The 17,463-nt window shown below is 43.2% G+C and overlaps 1 protein-coding gene across 3 annotated transcripts; it reads right to left on the reverse strand.

The window, feature by feature from the left end:
* Positions 1–249: 249 nt before the first annotated feature.
* LOC132074409 (SERTA domain-containing protein 2-like) lies at positions 250–14,370 on the reverse strand. Of its 3 annotated transcripts, XM_059474217.1 has the most exons (4): positions 12,710–13,932; positions 12,410–12,508; positions 11,279–11,397; positions 250–3,764 (listed from the first exon to the last, which is right to left on the reverse strand). In XM_059474217.1, the coding sequence occupies exon 4, from the start codon at positions 3,758–3,760 to the stop codon at positions 2,909–2,911; it is 852 nt and encodes a 283-aa protein (XP_059330200.1). In that variant the 5' UTR covers positions 3,761–3,764; positions 11,279–11,397; positions 12,410–12,508; positions 12,710–13,932; the 3' UTR covers positions 250–2,908. The 3 variants fall into 3 exon arrangements, with proteins under 3 accessions (XP_059330200.1, XP_059330199.1, XP_059330202.1); XM_059474216.1 differs by lacking the exons at positions 12,410–12,508; positions 12,710–13,932 and adding an exon at positions 14,315–14,370; XM_059474219.1 differs by lacking the exon at positions 12,410–12,508.
* Positions 14,371–17,463: the final 3,093 nt, after the last annotated feature.

Genomic DNA, 17,463 nt, shown 5'->3' on the forward strand with positions numbered 1-17,463 from the left:
TTTGGAGGCACCCAGCTCAAGCTGTGGTGCTTCCCTAAAGGAATCCATCCTTGAGGGTACGCGGAAACCTCATGTGGAACCCTGTTATGGGGCCTGGGATGGGTAATTATTTCTGTACAGGTTTGTAAGGTGTTTATTATTTCTAGGGACAAAGGATGGGGGAGAGGAGGAATATGGAGAAGGAAAAAAGATTCAAATGCCTTGGAAAAATGCTATATCTTTGTGAGTGAAAGACCAAAGAAAAGGTGGCAGGGTGCCATAGATTTTTTTATGCTTTGTTTTTAAAACAGTCACACACCAAAGGCTCCAAAATATAACTGGTTTAAATGCAAAACTGTGGCTTTTATTTCCAAACATACAATAAATAGGTCCACCACAACTAGCCTCTAACTTCATTTTACATGGAAGGATTTTAAAATTAATTTGTGCATATTTAAAAATTAAACTTCCCTTTGCACATAATTCCAAACATAACCGAACTGCATTACACACCAGCTCATGGTCTTGGCACTGTGACACAAGCAACCAATTAGAAACAGAGCTCTGTAGCCAGGACTTGTACAAAAATTGCATTTTGAATTGTTGATAAAAGATCTACCAACAATTAAATCTTTTGCTGCAGTATACAAAAAACTTTAGTACATAAATGTTGAAAAGCAAGTTGTCTTCTCTTCCGTTTCTGTAGAGACTGCAAGGTAAGTGGATTTATTAAGTGTTCACTATTTGCTATATGATACAATTTTCATACCAAAATATCTTTACTGCATAGTAACATTCCATATTTTCAAATGCAAAAAGAGATTAGATGCAGTCTTTTTATTTTATCCCTCACCACTGAATTTAAAGACATTTTTAACCGCATCTCTGTTTCATCACAGTGCAGAAGGCCCTTAATATTTCAAGGATTTATTCAGTCATATTTTTAATACAAAAGTAGAGGCTGAGGAAAAGCCAGAGTAGTCTATACACAATGCACAATCTGTGTACATTCTGAAGCTGTACCTCTTCAACAACTAGTTATACACTCTTCAAACAAATCCCTTTATCCAGCAATTCAAAATGCTTTAGATCAGAAGTTTTATATTAGAATCAATACAATATATGCATATAAATACATTTATACCCTTCAGTTGCTGAACAACCCAGATGGCTGCGAGGATGTGACCTGAAATGGTTCTCCATTGGCCTGGGATACCAAATTCTGTCGGCAGCTAACTGTTAACCAAGAGAGTCACAGTAAAAAATGGAGATCTCTGCACAAGGCAGGTGTGCCACAGCATCAGTTAAGACTAGAAATACCAGGTGACACCCTAGCCCCTTCAACAGGGCCAGGATTTCAACTTCTGTGAGATGCAACACACTGGCAACATTTTTTCCCCTCTGCCGACACTCCACTCATAAAAAGTCTCAGCAGAACAACAAAACCCCAAAAAATACAACAAACCATAGATAAGGTTTTACAACTGCAAGTTTCCAAGATAGGTGCTGCAGCTTTCAAGAACAAAGTAAAAGTTTTATAATTAAAAAAAAAAAAGAAGGAAAAAATAAAAACAAAATCCAAACTGAAAAGCAATGTGCAAGTGTGAAACTCAGAAGACGACAGCAGGGATCGATCTAGACCTCAGTCCAGGCTGAAACACAGAACCCAACCTGCCTGATGGAAAACCAGATAAAGCCCAGAGCCCCCAGCACTGGGTGGGTCCCCAGGGCTGTCCCAGCACAGGGTGATGTGTTCTCAGTGCTCTCAGCTTGGCTTCTCAAAGGATGCAGAAATGTTGGCCGAGTGAGTATCCTCCAAAGGTGCTAGAGGTTTTAAGTTTGAAGCGTTTCTTCTCACCAATGCCAGGTATAAAAATGTGTATCTCTTTAAATAATATTGCACATAAAAAAAATCATCTTAAAATCTGTAGTGAAAGCAGGGTTGAAGGACAGTGTTTTCCAAAAGAGAATAAAAAGCTACCTGTACACAGTAAATTTTAATTTAAAGAACGCCAAGATTATTCAAAATCTAAGCACATAATACTGACAGAAAAATGTTAAATTGCACAATCTACATATAAATTAATTTGTAAATACTTAAAAGTTTTTAAACATTGAATACCCTTGATTTCACAAATCAGCTAGGTCACTGTCAAAGGATCAACTTAATGAGTTAGAAGTACTTTCCCCCAGACAGAAACAGAAACAAAAAGATTTGCAGTCTCAGATGAAGCACTGGAAAGAGTTAAAGCATTTCAGCTCAGAGGTAGTGCTAAACACATCCAACTAGAAGTCCATTATATTTGAACTATGATGAAATAACGTAGTAAAATGTAGAAAGACTATAAAATTTACAAAAATAAATAGTTCTGAATGCTTTAGAAAATGCAAGAGACTTTGTTGGTAAGTGTCTTGATCTGTTTTTCTGACCAAAAGAAAGCAAAGCGTGTCTCATTTTTAAAATATACCCATCTCTAAGAACGTGTCTGCAATCCACGCAATCTAACTCTGCAACTTGACAGATGCCAGCTTGGCATAGACTCTGATATTAAAAATAAAGTGGAGGCTTTGTAAAAGATCACCTCATATGAAATTTGCTTTGCATGTAAATTCTTCTGTCAAATTAAAAATTGCACATAAAAAAGTTTATTGAAAGAGGCATGAGGGGTGATGAGGGTATGTGCCCATTGTTCCACATACACCCTGGAAGGAAAATGATGATTGCACAGTTCTGATAAATAATTTTTTTCTTTTTTAAAATCTGCCACTTTTTTGGTTTATGAGTTTTGGAATTATTTAGAAAATTCTACTATGGACAAATTATTATTTAGTTTGCTTTTAAAAGAATTCTTTACAACTATTCCAGTGGCTTTTATCCTGAAACCAAATGCAAGTGGCAGTCTAAAAGTATCTTTGGGTAAAACAAGTATCAGGATCCAACGAGAATTTCCATGATGTGGTCCAACTCACTCAGATCTGTTCTGCATATCTGAATGTTGTTTGCTGAAGAAGAATTACAAGATGGGAAGGTTTTCAATGGTTCTTCTGTAGCAAGAGATGGTGATCTGGGCGGCATCAGGGGAGGGCAACAGAAGTCTGAATCATACATTGAAGTGTCAATATCTTCAAAAATGTCATCTATTGCCAAATCCTTCAAGTAACTGGTTGAATTTGAAATCTCAAAGGAACCAAACACACATTCAGCTCCCTTCAAATCCTGTCTGTCATCTTCTAGTTTCAGACCAGTATTTTCTGGAAACTTTGGCTGGTCATCTCCAGTAGGAACCAGACAAGTAGGTGGGCTGATATCTTCTACAAAGTCTAAATCCTTCAGAATAGATGAAATAGCAGATGACATGTCATCATCTGACACGATCAGCAGGCTGCTCTCAATGGGGTCCTCCACGGAGCGCAGCTCACAGCAGTGGGACTCCTGCTGACCAACCCCTGCAGGCAGCTGCAGGGAGATGCCAGGGGCCTCCATCCCTGGGTAGCTGTGAGCAGCAGGAGCAATGCCAGGGCAGATGCTCACTGGCTGCTGGCTGCTCTCCTGCCTCATCTCCTCCTGGATCTGGCGCACGGTGTTGGCGATGAGCACGGAGCGGTGCAGGTTGGGCTCCACCAGCATTTTGTACGTCTGCAGCTTGGTGAGGCACATGTTGAGCACCAGCTGCCTCTTGAGGGGGTAGGACAGACCTCGACTGGAGTCAAAGGCACTCGAGAGACCAGCCATGCTCTCCTCATAGTCACTCAGCTTGCGCTTTAGGCCTCTCCCCAACATGAACCTGCAAGACAAAAATCCTGAGTTAACCTTGGGCAGGCCCAACAGACAATTCTGAAAAGTCTCTAGTGTACAATGGACTGGTTAGCTCAGACTTTTGATGTCACAGAACATCAAGAGGTAATAGTACTTCCACTGAAAACATGCACTTTCCAGCTATATTGTTTCATGGCAACTTTCTTCCTAAACAGAAAACGTGGAAGAAATATACTAACCCTTTTTTTATAAAGCTATATACTTCTAAGTATATCTGACTGTCCACATGAAATAAAATAGATGCTTGTATTAAGGATCAAACTACAGAATATTTCATAATTTCTATGTTAAAGTTCATTCTTGGGTACAGCAGGTAAGATTTCAAGCTAGTTTTCAACACCCATTTTGATCTCATTAAGCCATTCTAATGTCTTGCTCTAACATCTCTGAGAACATACATACACACAGAACTATGTAGGGCTGATTCTTCTCTTTTTTTCTTTGGTGACCCAAAATTGTTTTACAGCAAGACCAACATCAGGGCCTTCCATGGGATCCTTATATCCATTCCACATCTTGGTAATTTGGTTAAATGTGGGAGGAAATCTGGCTGGGCCACTGAGCTCACAGAGAGACAATGGGTTCACAACCTGCCACTGACTTCACACTAAGAACATCAGGCAGGAAGCTATCAAACAGCATTTGGGAAGGAAAAAAAATAGAATTTAGTTGCTTTCATTCTGCTTTGTGTGCTCTTGCACTGAAATACAGTAGGTCTAGAACAATGTGGTAAAAAAAAACTGGACACACAGATCTAAAATCCAAACAAATACCTGCTTGGGTACTTTGCAATTACCATCCCAAGTCTAAAGAGTTTTATTAGGGACAACAAGCCCTATGCAATCACTCATATAAACACATAAAAGGAGTGTACTCTGCACAGAAAACACTGGTAAAATCTTAGTTACACACATCCTAAAGTGTCCATGAATACAGACACCTTGTTCCTAAACTATTAAAAAAATGAAGCAATCATAAATTAGACACCAGTGGCAGATTAAGGGCAGATCCTTCATGCACAATGATCCAGACCCTGCATGCTGCTGAGGGCCTCCCAACTTCCTTTTCATGTGAGCACTGGGTGCTGCCAGCAACAGCTCAGCTGATGGCTGCAGCTGCCAGCTGCTCGCCTCTTGCTGGACTTTTGGGGACAAGGAGGAGGCAGCAGGAGAAAGCCTCTTTTACTTTCAGGGTTTCTCCAGATCTGCAGGGCTCCATGGCTATGCCCATCTGCCCAGACAAGGCTTTGGAGAACTCTGCTCCTCTGGAGGAACAGAAAGCAAGCAAGCAGTGCATCCTCCTCAGCAAGACACATGAGAGAAAACAGCTGCTGCAGGGCTTTAGGTGTCACACTTCTCAATAGTAAACACTTTCTGCTCTTTTAAGGACATACCTGGATAAAATTCAACTTGTCCTAGGACTGCATTTTTACTTAGTAGGGAGTAGCCTGGTCTATCTTCAGCACAGTCACTCTTGAAACAGCAACAAACTTTAATTACTTGCAATCTTACCACCTCTGCAACTTTTTAACTTTGGAACCCTGATTTTCTCCAAAGTTTTCTGCTGAAGTGCCACAGCACGAGCTGAATCTCTTTGAAAACCAGAAGGTGTCTGGAAGTGGTGTACCTGTTCACCTGGGTCATCATCCCACACTGATCATGTATCCCTCTCCCACTCCAGCACCCCATTAAGAGTAAACAGACTCAGCCAGTACTGAGCGCTCCATTACAACAAAATCAGAACAAATATGGATACAAAGTTCAGGCACAAAATATAAAAGCATTCTGGGGAGGCAGTGTGTGTATGTGTGTGTGTGTGTGTGTGTGTGTCAAGGATCCTCAAACTATTCACAATAATGTCAGTAACTGCTAATTTTTGACACAATCTATGGAAAATCACATTTATGTGGTACAAGTAGACTACAGCTAAATATACTGACTGTCGTAGTGGAAACAATTTATGCAAATCATAAACTCACAATAAAATTGAGAACTCTCCATTCAAGTAGCACTTAAATGTTGTGTACTACCTCAAGCATTACCTCACAGCATCACTGTAAGAACAAAAGTTATGCAACAAAACAGCTCTTCATTCACTAAGCACCATCATTCCCATACACTGCACACTAGTGGGGTTTGTTTGTTTTTCTCTCAATTAATTAAACCGACCAAAATTTACACCCATAAGGGAATGAAGATATGACCACACAGGAAACAGCAATTCTGACATATCACACATTCAGAATGCTTGGTTTTGATAATTTACTGCTCTTAATATATTTTTAAAATACACATTTATACTTTGTTAGACACACAGGACATACTATTCTTATCTCTTTGAATTATAAAAATGATGTTAATTCCTAACATCTCAAAAATGTGCTAGTATTTAAATTCTGTAAGCAAGCTTAAAGAGCAAGCAGACTATGATATGCAAGGATGTATAATTTCACAGAAACAACTTAATATCATGTGTTTTACTTTTCAATTCAAACAGTAGTCTTGTTAGACTAAATACTTCATGCTCCTATAGGCAGACACCCCCTTTTTAATTCCATTAATTTCCTTCATAAAATTTGTCCCAGAGCATTTTACAAACATGAAAAAATGCTTGAGTACAACAGCACTTGACTATGAAAACGAAGTGCAAGAAACACTATTTGCCCCAACTTTAAAATGTTTCTACTTAACATACTCCCCACTCTCAAGATGTGTTTTTAAAATAAACAAACATAGTACTACCTTACATTTTAGAAATTCTGCCTAACACTGATTTATTGCCTAACAGTAAGGATCCTCTACTCTCCCCTCCAGGAGCAAGATGACTTCAGAGGTTACACAAAAATTTGTAAAAGGCTAATAAAAACCAGAGTACCAGTGGTACAGTGGATTTTAAAATGACTAGTGTCATGGTTGCTACAGGAGACATTAAATTTCAGTTCTTGTCAAACACACTCAGCTGCTGACCTACAAAAGACACAAAGCCCCTTTGTTAGCAGCTAATCTACATTTTATCAGGCCTTTTGCTTTACTTTCTAACACAAGAATTTCTGATTGGATCAGATCCTTAACACACTTCTGTGTATTTTTAAGTACCTTGTTCTGCTGTAGCACTGCCATTGACACCTCATCCCAAACCCAAAATTCAGAGTCAGATGCTCTCTTTCACAGCATTACTTTGCAGCAGAAGATGCTGATGGCATTATTTAATTATGCAATGCTTATCCCACTTCAATTTCTGGTGGTGAGGCAAACAAGCAGCCGTGCACACACAAACCTCCAGTTGCTGATCAGAGAGGAGCAGTGTCAGCCCTTCCATCAGCTCAGAGCAGCACAATCTGGGCACACCAAAGCAAAGTCTTCAAAAACTGCACTCTCCTCACTCCAGCTTAATTCCAGGAACCTACTCACATCTCACAAAACTGGGTCAACTAACAGGATTTTGGAATGTGCCAATCTGATAACTCTGTGATTTGTAAGTAAATAAACGAAATAAAAATGAAAAGTTTATGCCAACTTCAAATGTAAGGTCCTCACATAGCTGTTCAATTATAAAAGCAGCAAACTTAAGTCACCCTCTTCTTGAACTTGAAAAAGTTCCACAACAATTTTTTTTTCTGTTCAGATGATCTATTTTAAAATCTTTTGTCATGAAAAACACAGAAACAATAAGGAGCAACACATCTCAACTTTTTTCCTGGCATCTTCTCATCCTCTCCCATTATAGTAATGCAAACTGAGCCACAGCCCATTTATGGCAGAATGCTTTTTTAATGAAAATAATTTTTCAGATAGAGAGAAAAGGAAGCAAGTGAACTCAGTATTTGGGAGTACCAAACCATCTATTCACATCACTGAACTACAATGGAGTCTACACAGAAATTCAGCATGTTCCTCAGTTCCTTCCAGTCCTCCATGGAGGACATTTCATTGCAACTCCTCCCTGCTAGGATGGGAAGAAGCATCCAAGCACTGTAATCCTACACCATACCAGGGTTTGAAAAAACTTGGGAGGGAGGAATCACATCCCTGGTTGGTAAATCCACACCATACCAAACAAACAGGCCTGGTCAGGGCACAGCTACTCAGGAGAAACATTCCAGGCTACCAAGAAAAATTCACATTGCAACGTGTTGTGGACAATGCAGGGCCCGTGCCACCATTTCAGCTCCATCTGTCACACGGCCTGACAGTGCAGCTGCCACTGACACACGGCTGAAGTACAGCTGGGAACACTCTCAAGGAATAAAGCAATGTGAAAGCCCTCAATTACTTCTAGCTGAGCAAACTACTACTTAAAAAACTTTTTTGGAATATGAAGGAGAACTAAAAAGTTAAACAATGTTTAGAACTTAGGACCTCACAGAGTTTTATTTTTCAGTAGGGAAGAGCTTAAAAATGAGAGTATGAAACACAAGTGCCACGGTTAATATTGTCTGAACACAAACTTCTCATGCTCTGTATTAAACTACACAACAGTTATTTATTTACCACTAAATATGTTTAAATAGCAAGATCATCAATAAAGTATCTGGCCTTGTACCTGGCCTTTACGATCCAGGTAAAGATAACTGAATTCACAGTGGTACCTTATGGCTTTTCTTTTTAGAGTATTACTAAATTCAAACTTGCTTGATCCTTTCTCTACAGCCACACTGCTGTATTTTTCAGAACAAGACTGCCTCAAATTTTGAAATACTACTTTTTCTTACAGGACAAAACTACCAGCTCTGCAGGTGTGTAAGCACCTCATGAGTGAAAGCTGCCTGTCCAGTTTGCAGTAATGCAACTTAGGTATTAAAATCAAAATTAAGAGATTCCTTGCTATTGTAATTTGGGCAATTCCCTTTCAAAGTCTCCTTTGTCTTGTAACTATAGAAACCATGTAAGGGTAAAGACAGACAGACTCTCTGGGCTGTAGATCAGTGTTAGGGACTGACCAAGGCTGGCTGACAAACTGGTGCTCTGCTTTCCCCTCTCTCCATGGACACATCTCACAAGCACACATCCATCTGCAGAAGTGCAAAGGAAGACAAACACCCCAACAGTTACAGCTGTTCCCCAGAATTATTTGATGTATGCTGTACACTATTTTTAATGATAATCCTTCCCCTACCTGACACACATTTTTAGGCAACACAACTTCACAAGCAGTTTTAATCAAGTGCTGGACTGGCTATTGGTATTTTACATAGTAGAAAGTGCACAAGGAAATGGAAAGGCTGAAGGTGCAGTTAACAGACACAGCACAAATCCCTTCCTTCCATCCAGGCTTAGTGCTGATCACTTGGACATGCCTTACATAACAGTGTAAGCTGTCAGAGCACACAGAACATCTCTGAGCTGGAGATCCCCACACTACATCTTGCCTGTTACCCTGAGCAATGAGGGAAGGACTAAATGCCTTAGGAAACACCAAACGGAAAAAGTTTAGACCTGAAGATGCTTCCAAACGTCCAGAAGTGTGCTTAAATCCATTGCCTCCCCATCCCCCTCAGCCCTGCCCCAGTTTAGCCAAGATGAGTAACTGCTGGAGAAGGCACAAGTGACTAAAAGTGTGCATACAGGGAGGAGTGCAGTCCTACCAGCTCACTCCCATACCTAAACTCCTATGCAACAGCTTCTCCACAGCAGTCAAATCACCAGAAAATGGCTGCTCAAAGACAGAAGACTTAATGTCAACTTTTTGGTCAACAAATCCTGACCTGTAACACACCCACAGTCTGGTACAAAGAACTGGAACACAGAACCAAGACAGGCTACTGTTCAGACTCAAGAAACCCCAGCAAAAATAACAAACAACCCCAAAACAAACACACACACAACAACTCTGCAAACAAAACAGAAAAAAACCCCACACCTAAGGATTTCCCCACATTTTGAAAGTCAGACTGGCCTGAATAGCATTCATTAGGTACAGGAAAGGAATGAGAGGAAGACTGAGTTTAGTACAGAATTATTCTGGAATTAATAATGTTCCCACTGTCTTTCACTGCATTTTCTATACACTGAATATAAAAACACACATTTTAGAGTTTTTAGGATTCTTTAATGCTACTTCACTATGTGTGGAAGTAGAAAATAAACCTGTATCATACACAAATATTTTAGGAGCTGAAATGATGTTCAGGAAGCACTTGGAAAGGCGTTTTACTTTGATTTAAAAGTTAGTCTGAAAACCCCCAAAACAACCTGTTTATGTTATGTCTACTGGGATCTGGAAAATTCCTGCACTTAAGGACATCTTTCTAAGTTCCTTACTCTCATTTCATTTCACAAAGCACTGATAAGAGCTTTGGTTTACAAACTGTGGCAGCTGAGTTTCAGAGCATGGCATTTCACTCTGAAAAAGGAACTCTGTTAGGATCTGTACCTTCCACAGCTACAACAAGTGGGTTCCAGTGCTCAGTAGAGAGAAACTTCCACCCATAAAAAACCCCAAACTAAACCCCTATCACTCTTGCCTGTCACTTGTGTATCTTGTTCCACATTTATTAATAAATCTCATGTGTATATTTTCAATGGGAGTGTGTTTAGGAAGGTTTTTTCAGGGATTCTGGGTGGATTTTTTTTTTTAAGTGGAAGAAAGGCCTGGAATAATTTAAACTAAGAATCAATAGTAGCTGGCAAAAGCTAATACATAATCAAGGGTTACTAAACCTAGAAACTCCCATAGTAAAACTAAACTATAATTAAATGAGAACCTAAGACTCATAAAGGAAACAAGAAGAACCAAACCACCATGGTTCCACCAAAGCATTTCACTGGAGAAACAAAGGATCATTCGAGCTGTAAATGCAATGCCAGACCTGTTCACAGCTTGTTCTAGTCAACTAACAGTTCTCAATCCCACATTTGCCTCCAACAGAGATACTAGATGCATTCCCCTACATAACACTGACACACCTTTTAGGGCTACAGTGATCTAAAAGATCTGCTAATAAAGGAAGTTACAGCTTATTAAATGTTAAAAATTGGCATGCCCATACTTTTAACAGAAAAAACTGGATCTAACAGTGAAAGCAAACAAGAAAAAAGCTCTTTTCCTGACAGAAGACTGTGCATTTATTCTTTCAATAACCATATCAGAAATCATTGAATTTTCTCTTGTAGTATACAACTTTACTTCAGTATCCAAAGTGCCACCTTCTCACAAGGCAGAACTGCAACACTCAATTTTAGCAGCTGAACAGTGGATCTTACCATAAGAGTGACATCTCAGTTAAGTAATTTCCAATAAGAATGTGATCTTAAAGCAATGTTTTATTGCATTGTAATAATTCCCTCCTTATCAAGGAAAAAATAGTAAAGGAAATTCAGAATACTCAAACCAAAGTTTTTACCTCACTTTATATTATATATCTCATTTTTAAAAGACATATTTCAGTTTACCATTCTAATCCACATATAACATCTGCAGCCCATTACCAGAACATGTCCTAGGCATAAGATACAATTTCATAAAAACATACAAAGTAGTTACCCTTAGAAAACAGAGAGGAGTCCAGGCAGGAAGATTCTGGATTTTGCATAAAGCGTGGTCATCCAAGAGCTTTGAGCTATCCCAGAGGCCAAGCCATCCACCGAGGTAGGATGAGGCAACTTAAGAGGAAAAAAAAAAAAAAACCAAAATCAGAGTATTTAATTACCATGTCGTGGTTTTTAATTTTTTTAACTAGAAGCATTAAGCACACAATTCAATACAAATTTTTAAATTATTTGTGGTAAATTCTATTAAAGCAGATAAATGTGGGTTAAACCCCCTAAAATTCACAAATACACTGAAATAAGAGGACCTAACAGTTTTACCTGTGAACACATAAAATGTGGAAATTATATTTTGTAAATGAGTATTGCAGAATGCTGATCCTCTGAGCATTAGGCTTTAGGATAAGGACTTGCACTGCTACTTCCTACGGTTATTGAACACCAATTTACAACTGCAATCATCTCCAAAATTACATAATCAGGAGAGAGAATACCGTGCATTGTGAAGAACTACATTTCACAATTATCCCGTAATGCTTACAGGCTGCAAAAGAAGTTAGATTTTTATTTAATTCTCCAACTTTCTTCTTTTTCAGCATACACAAAACCAGTATGAGGAGGCAGATGACAAGGAGTCCTGTGATTGTGTCTAATGTTCAATGTGGCAGCAGTTCCATCAAACTCCCTGACATAGCAACATCTGCAGTATGGCCAGAGACTACATGGATTAAATCATGATTAGCTCAAGGCATTGGTAACTGGGAAACGTGAAAAGGCTGAAGGGACAGTAAACTGTGGGCTAGGCTGGGAAACGTGGAGGGAATCGCAGGATCCATGCTCTTGAGGTCTCACCTCCACCCGGAGCACCAAACAGTGTACAAATTCCAAGGATGGAAGGCCTTGCAGGGGCTAAGAGCCTGCAGGCAGCAGTGGATGTGACATGCCAGTTTGTGCACATCACACACACAGACACCCGACCCAGCTACGGCAAACCTCAAATCACAAATGCACCGCAGGAGCAAGGATCAGCACTGGCTGCACAACACAGCCCTTGGTGAGCAAAAACCCAGAGTTCACACATTATTGCACAAATCTTAAAATAATACATAGTGAAAGGCAGTCTTACATTCAGACAGACGGGCAAGTAAACGCCTACAGTTCATCTTACATAGCAACTCATAGCCTGATGCTAGCAAAGGGCTCCTCCGCTTACAGAACCTCGGAACTGTAAAAATGCAGTAAAACAGCAGTAAAACGCCCGTGACCTCAGCAAGCCAAACCTAACCCACAGCAACAAACACATTAACATCTCCCTCCTCCTCCTCCTCGAAGCTGACTTCTTTCCCAGTATAATGATATCCACGCTATCTGTAAATAATTACAAAATAAAGAAACTCAAATAAGGAGATAAATGAAGATTCATAACCTATTTGCTCTGAAACAGCAGGACTTCAGGTGGTCACTATTGACGTTCATTTAAGTGTACTTGTTAGGTCACAGGGAGATGTGTGCAGTCACTGCATTTTCTATACACTAAATATAAAAACACATGTTTTAGAGTTTTAGGATTCTTTAATGCTAAAACAACTTCACAACGCTAACAAGCAAGACAACATCTTGAAAAGTTTTAGATTTCAGCACCTTAGGTAAAAAACCCCAAACCCAACAGAATTAGAAGCACTGGATAAAAAAAATAGAACTGTTACTTGTGGTTTAGAAGTCCAATATTTTGCTAGAAGGAGATGAAGTCAAGAAGTTTTCAAATTTAATTTCTTTATTAGATACTTCAAAGGATTCCTGCAGAAGTAACTGTGGAGGTTTTGACTTTTGCCCTGTATGATTTCTAGGCACACTGGGTTAAGTGTCAGGAAGAAGTACAAAATGTAAGGTTATTAGGTGTAATTTTTACAATCTGTTAGGAAAAAAAAAACAACTATAGAAGACAGAGTAGCTGCAAATCATTATGAATTATATCTCTAGTGGATGACTTTCTGTCTTCCCTTTCTAGTACGTGTTTAGGGGTCACTTTAGAATTTTGAAATTACAGCATCATTTAAATGTTAATGGAATTTCCCACATTACAGTTAACTGCCCGAACTATGGAATTTTAGCCACATCAAAAAATAAAGTGGAAAACTACTGCATAAGGCCCCCACCTATGCTTTTAGAAACGAGCATTCCAACACAGTTCGAAAAATTCCAGGCCTAACTAGGGCAGAAATTATTAACTGCACCTATTCGCGAGCTCAATCTGCAATATGCACAGCGACCAATCTTACGCTCCTCCAGTCCCATCCACCTGCTCGTAGCCCAGACTAACACACGTTTATTAAACCCAGCAAAACCTGCTATTAAAAATGCAGCTTATCCATGAGTCGCAAGCACGGAGCGGCAGCGATCAGGAGAGCCAGGATGGAGCGCCCGGGATTCAGGGGGAGCGCTTTCCTGCCGCCCTCCCGCGGCTCCTGCCACCATTTGGCCTTTGTGGAAGGAGCGTCGGTGCTTCCTGCGGCCGTCCCGCCCCCGCCGCGGCCGTGGGCAGCGGTAACCAGAGACAACCTTGGGCTTCCCGAGCTGCGAAAAGTTACACTCCTCCCCCTTCCTCCCTCCGCCCGGCTCGCTCGGACCCCGGCCGGGCTAATTATAACTGCGCGAACAACTTCCACCGCCGCCCGCGCTCCGGCCGCTCCTCCCGCGCCCAGCCCGGCTCCCCGGGGCCGCACCCGCACCCGGCGCCGCTCTGCCCCCGCGCCCAGCCCGGCTCCCCGGGGCCGCCGTCTGTCCGCCCCGCACCGCCCCGGGGCCCGCCGTGCGCTCCACCTGTCCCCGCCGTCCCCTCCTCTCCCTCCGCACCGCCGGCTGCCCCTCCGCCCCTCACCGGCAGGGCCCCCCCCCGCGCCGTCGGGGCTCCCGCCGCCCCCGCCTCGGCCTCCCGCCGTGCCCCGCCGTCACCCCGCGACCGCTGCCGCCCTCCCCCTGCCCGCGGCTGCCAGCCCCGCGCCCTCCCGCCGCCTCCCGCCCGGCGCCCCACCTGGGAGCGGAGGAAGCCCCGTTCGTTCGCGGCCGGCAGCGCTCCCTCCCTTCGCCGGGGCTGGGACTCGGGCCGGGAGGAGGCGGAGGCAGCGCCACCCCCGCCGGGCCCCGGCAGCCTCCGCTCCGCCCTTCCCTCCGCCCGCGGCTCCCGCGGGGGGGCGCTGCGTGAGCCGCGCGCGCCAGCTGCCCGCCCTTCCATTGGCCGGCGGCCCTTTCAACCTGCCCGGCAACCATTTTCTGACTGGCCGGCCAGCCGGGAGGGCGGGGCCACGGCTGGTCCCGCGGCGGCGCCCAATGAGAGAGCCGGAAGAGCCGGGAGGGCGGGGCCTCCCGGCGGGCTCGACCAATGGGGGCGCGGGCGCCGCCGAGTCCCGCGTTCCCGGCGCGGCGCTCCGGAGGCGGCCCCGCCCGCGCTGCCGGGGATGGCGGAGCGGCCGCGCCGGGCTCGGCTCAGCTCGGCCCGCACCGCGCTGCTCCGCCCGCCGCTGCCGCCGTGAAACCACCGCGGAGCCACCGGCCAGCCCGCACCCAAGCCCACAACCACCCCCGCTCCTCCCCTCCTTTTTTTTTTTTGTATAAACTCGCAGTCCGTCTGTGACCAAAACTACCGAATTTCAGTGAAAGGCACGCCCAGGGCCTCTACCGAGCGGCGTTCCTACAACGCCCCGGTGCCAGGCCTGTTGGGAAACCAGGCGCACACGTCTCCGACCAGCCCTAGAGCTACGTCAAACATTGCACAATTCGCCTATGAATATTCACTTGATTTTTTTTTTCCCTTCAAAGAGGAGGTGGTTTTAGCCGTGCTCAAACCTCATATTTGCTTTTCACGGGCATTTGCGTAATCAAGTTACATTGGCACGAGCGTTTGTACGAACCAGATTTCAAAATCTGACACTGAAGTATTTGTAAAGATTGATTTTGGTCCTTTGTCGAACCCGCCATGGGTTGGTTACCTGATGCATCCTCTGAAAGCTGCTTGATCTAAACCCATCTCTGGAAGAGGCAATCTCTAGGACATTAAAACCAAACAAAACTCGAGGACATTTGCACAGACGGGTTCCTACATGGACAGCGAGCACAGACCAAGCTCACACACAAGCTTCCATGTCGGTCTCGTAAATACTGCAGAAACATTTACAGTTTTCTGGTGGAGATACATTACAACTTCGAGGAAAGATCCGCTGCTTTTTGTGATTATTCAGCAAAGGAGATTTTTTTCTTTTAAACCCTCAGGTCCTACAGATTTTAACCCTTGTGTCTCCTGATGGGCACTCGGGGTAGGAGTGTGCTATGAGGGCGAAGGGTGGAGAGACAGAAAGCCAGGGTGACCCCCCGCGGGTGAGGTGTCCCTTGCTGAGGACAGGGACATCGTCTCTCCAGGCCACCTCTCTTCTGCAGCATGGTGTCCCCAATTCCCCAGGCACAGCTGTGCTCTGACCTCGCTGCTGGGGGTCAGGGAGCACAGAAGGGAGCGAGTGCTGCCATGAGGAGCACTAATGAATCCTTCTTGACACGCTGCCGGAGCTGGGGGTGACACCCCGACCCCCATGGTCCATCTGCTGCACCAAGGGTAAGTGCAGGACCAGTGTCAGCACTGAGGGGGTGGAGTGGACCAAACACCTCCCCCAGATCCCTTCCTTCCCACCACACACTGTGGCTTAAGTGGAGGAGTAACTCTGAGATGTTCAGGATTCTTCTGTCTGCTGAAGTCAACCAGGGACAGCCAGGAGTGTGGCACCAGGACAGACCCCTGCCATCTGCTGGGGATTATCTCCAAGGAATAGACACAGGACAGGCCTACAAAGGGAGCTGGTGCAGAAGGGATGGATCTGGAATCATTATGTCTAATGCAGAATACAAAGGGATAGTTTAACTAGCAGTACCACCAAAGTGTCCCCAGACCTTGAACCAAGATTAGGTTTTGCAGACTTGATGCCTGCTGGCCAAAAGTCTGTGACCTCTGGGCATCCCTGCAGCACCAGGACAGTCCTGGACAATTCTCCCTCTCCAGCTCAGTGCTTGAGCCTCTGGTACAGCAATTCTCCTCCAGTCCAGCAGACCTTCCAGAGAGCACCAACACTGGTCTCCCTGCTCTACTCACTCTTGCTTGAGTGATTAACCTGAGGTGGTCAGCTGTTCTGTAAGCAGTTTTTGTTCTGTGCAATAGAAAAGACTGAATGTGCCTTCTACAGTGGGAGTTTCTAGAAAGGTCAGTTGTTTCAAGCATGATCTGACAAGAGCTACAGAAAAAAAGAACCCGGAGTTGTTTCAATGCATGCATCAGAACTTTGGATTCATGGCTTAAGAGCTGAAGAAGTTAATATAAGTGACACAAAATATGGTGATTATTTGCAAAGGGTTTGGTCACTTTTTGCTTGTGTAAACAGTGGGATTCACATAAAAGAACTGGAACCTCGTTTAGCTTGGCAATATTTAATGTCTCCTGTGCTAGAGGAGCCATGCTTGTCTCACACAGTGAAGAATTCAGAGGGCTGAGCTCACATACAAGGTCTTTCTTTACAAAAATCTTCCTTTAAAAAGTGCTTACATTCTCAAATGAGGTCATGTTCTAGGAGTCTAATGCTCTCCCATTTTGAATTGAACTAACCTTGAGGCAAACCAAGGATTGCATATGATTTTTTAGAGCTTTAAACACGGCCTTTCAGTATGACTATACTCACTGCAGCAGGCCAGGATGCCATTCTCACGAGCAGCATATTTGCTTTTGCAGCAAATTTCACATAAACCAGGGAAAAACACAACCCCCAAACCAATCAAGATCTCCATATAACTCATCTGAAAGGAATGCTGGGGGTTTGCTACTGCTTCTTACCTTCACACTCGGCATCTATTCCAAAACACAGTTCAGGAACACAAGAACTAATGAAGTCTGCTTTCCTATGGATTTATGCCTGTAATTAATTACTCTGTGTCTAAGGTATGAGCTCTAATTGAAGCTGGTCTCATGCCTGGAAGCTTATCTCTCCCTTATCTGGATTACTGGTTATCAGTACAGAATGCTGTTTTCTTCTGATATCTCCACGCTTGGAAACATTCTAAAAATGTAGTGACTGTGAGATCTGATGGATTTGATCGAAATGAAAGAGCTGTTCTAAAGCTGAATGGCAGAATGATCCTGTAATGCCA

The sequence above is a fragment of the Ammospiza nelsoni genome, chromosome 6 (assembly GCF_027579445.1).
Source record: "Ammospiza nelsoni isolate bAmmNel1 chromosome 6, bAmmNel1.pri, whole genome shotgun sequence".
NCBI classification, from domain to species: domain Eukaryota; kingdom Metazoa; phylum Chordata; class Aves; order Passeriformes; family Passerellidae; genus Ammospiza; species Ammospiza nelsoni.

Bases quoted from the DNA above. Each gene is read 5' to 3' on its own strand.
- LOC132074409 (XM_059474216.1), bottom strand. From the start codon at position 3,760: ATGTTGGGGAGAGGCCTAAAGCGCAAGCTGAGTGACTATGAGGAGAGC.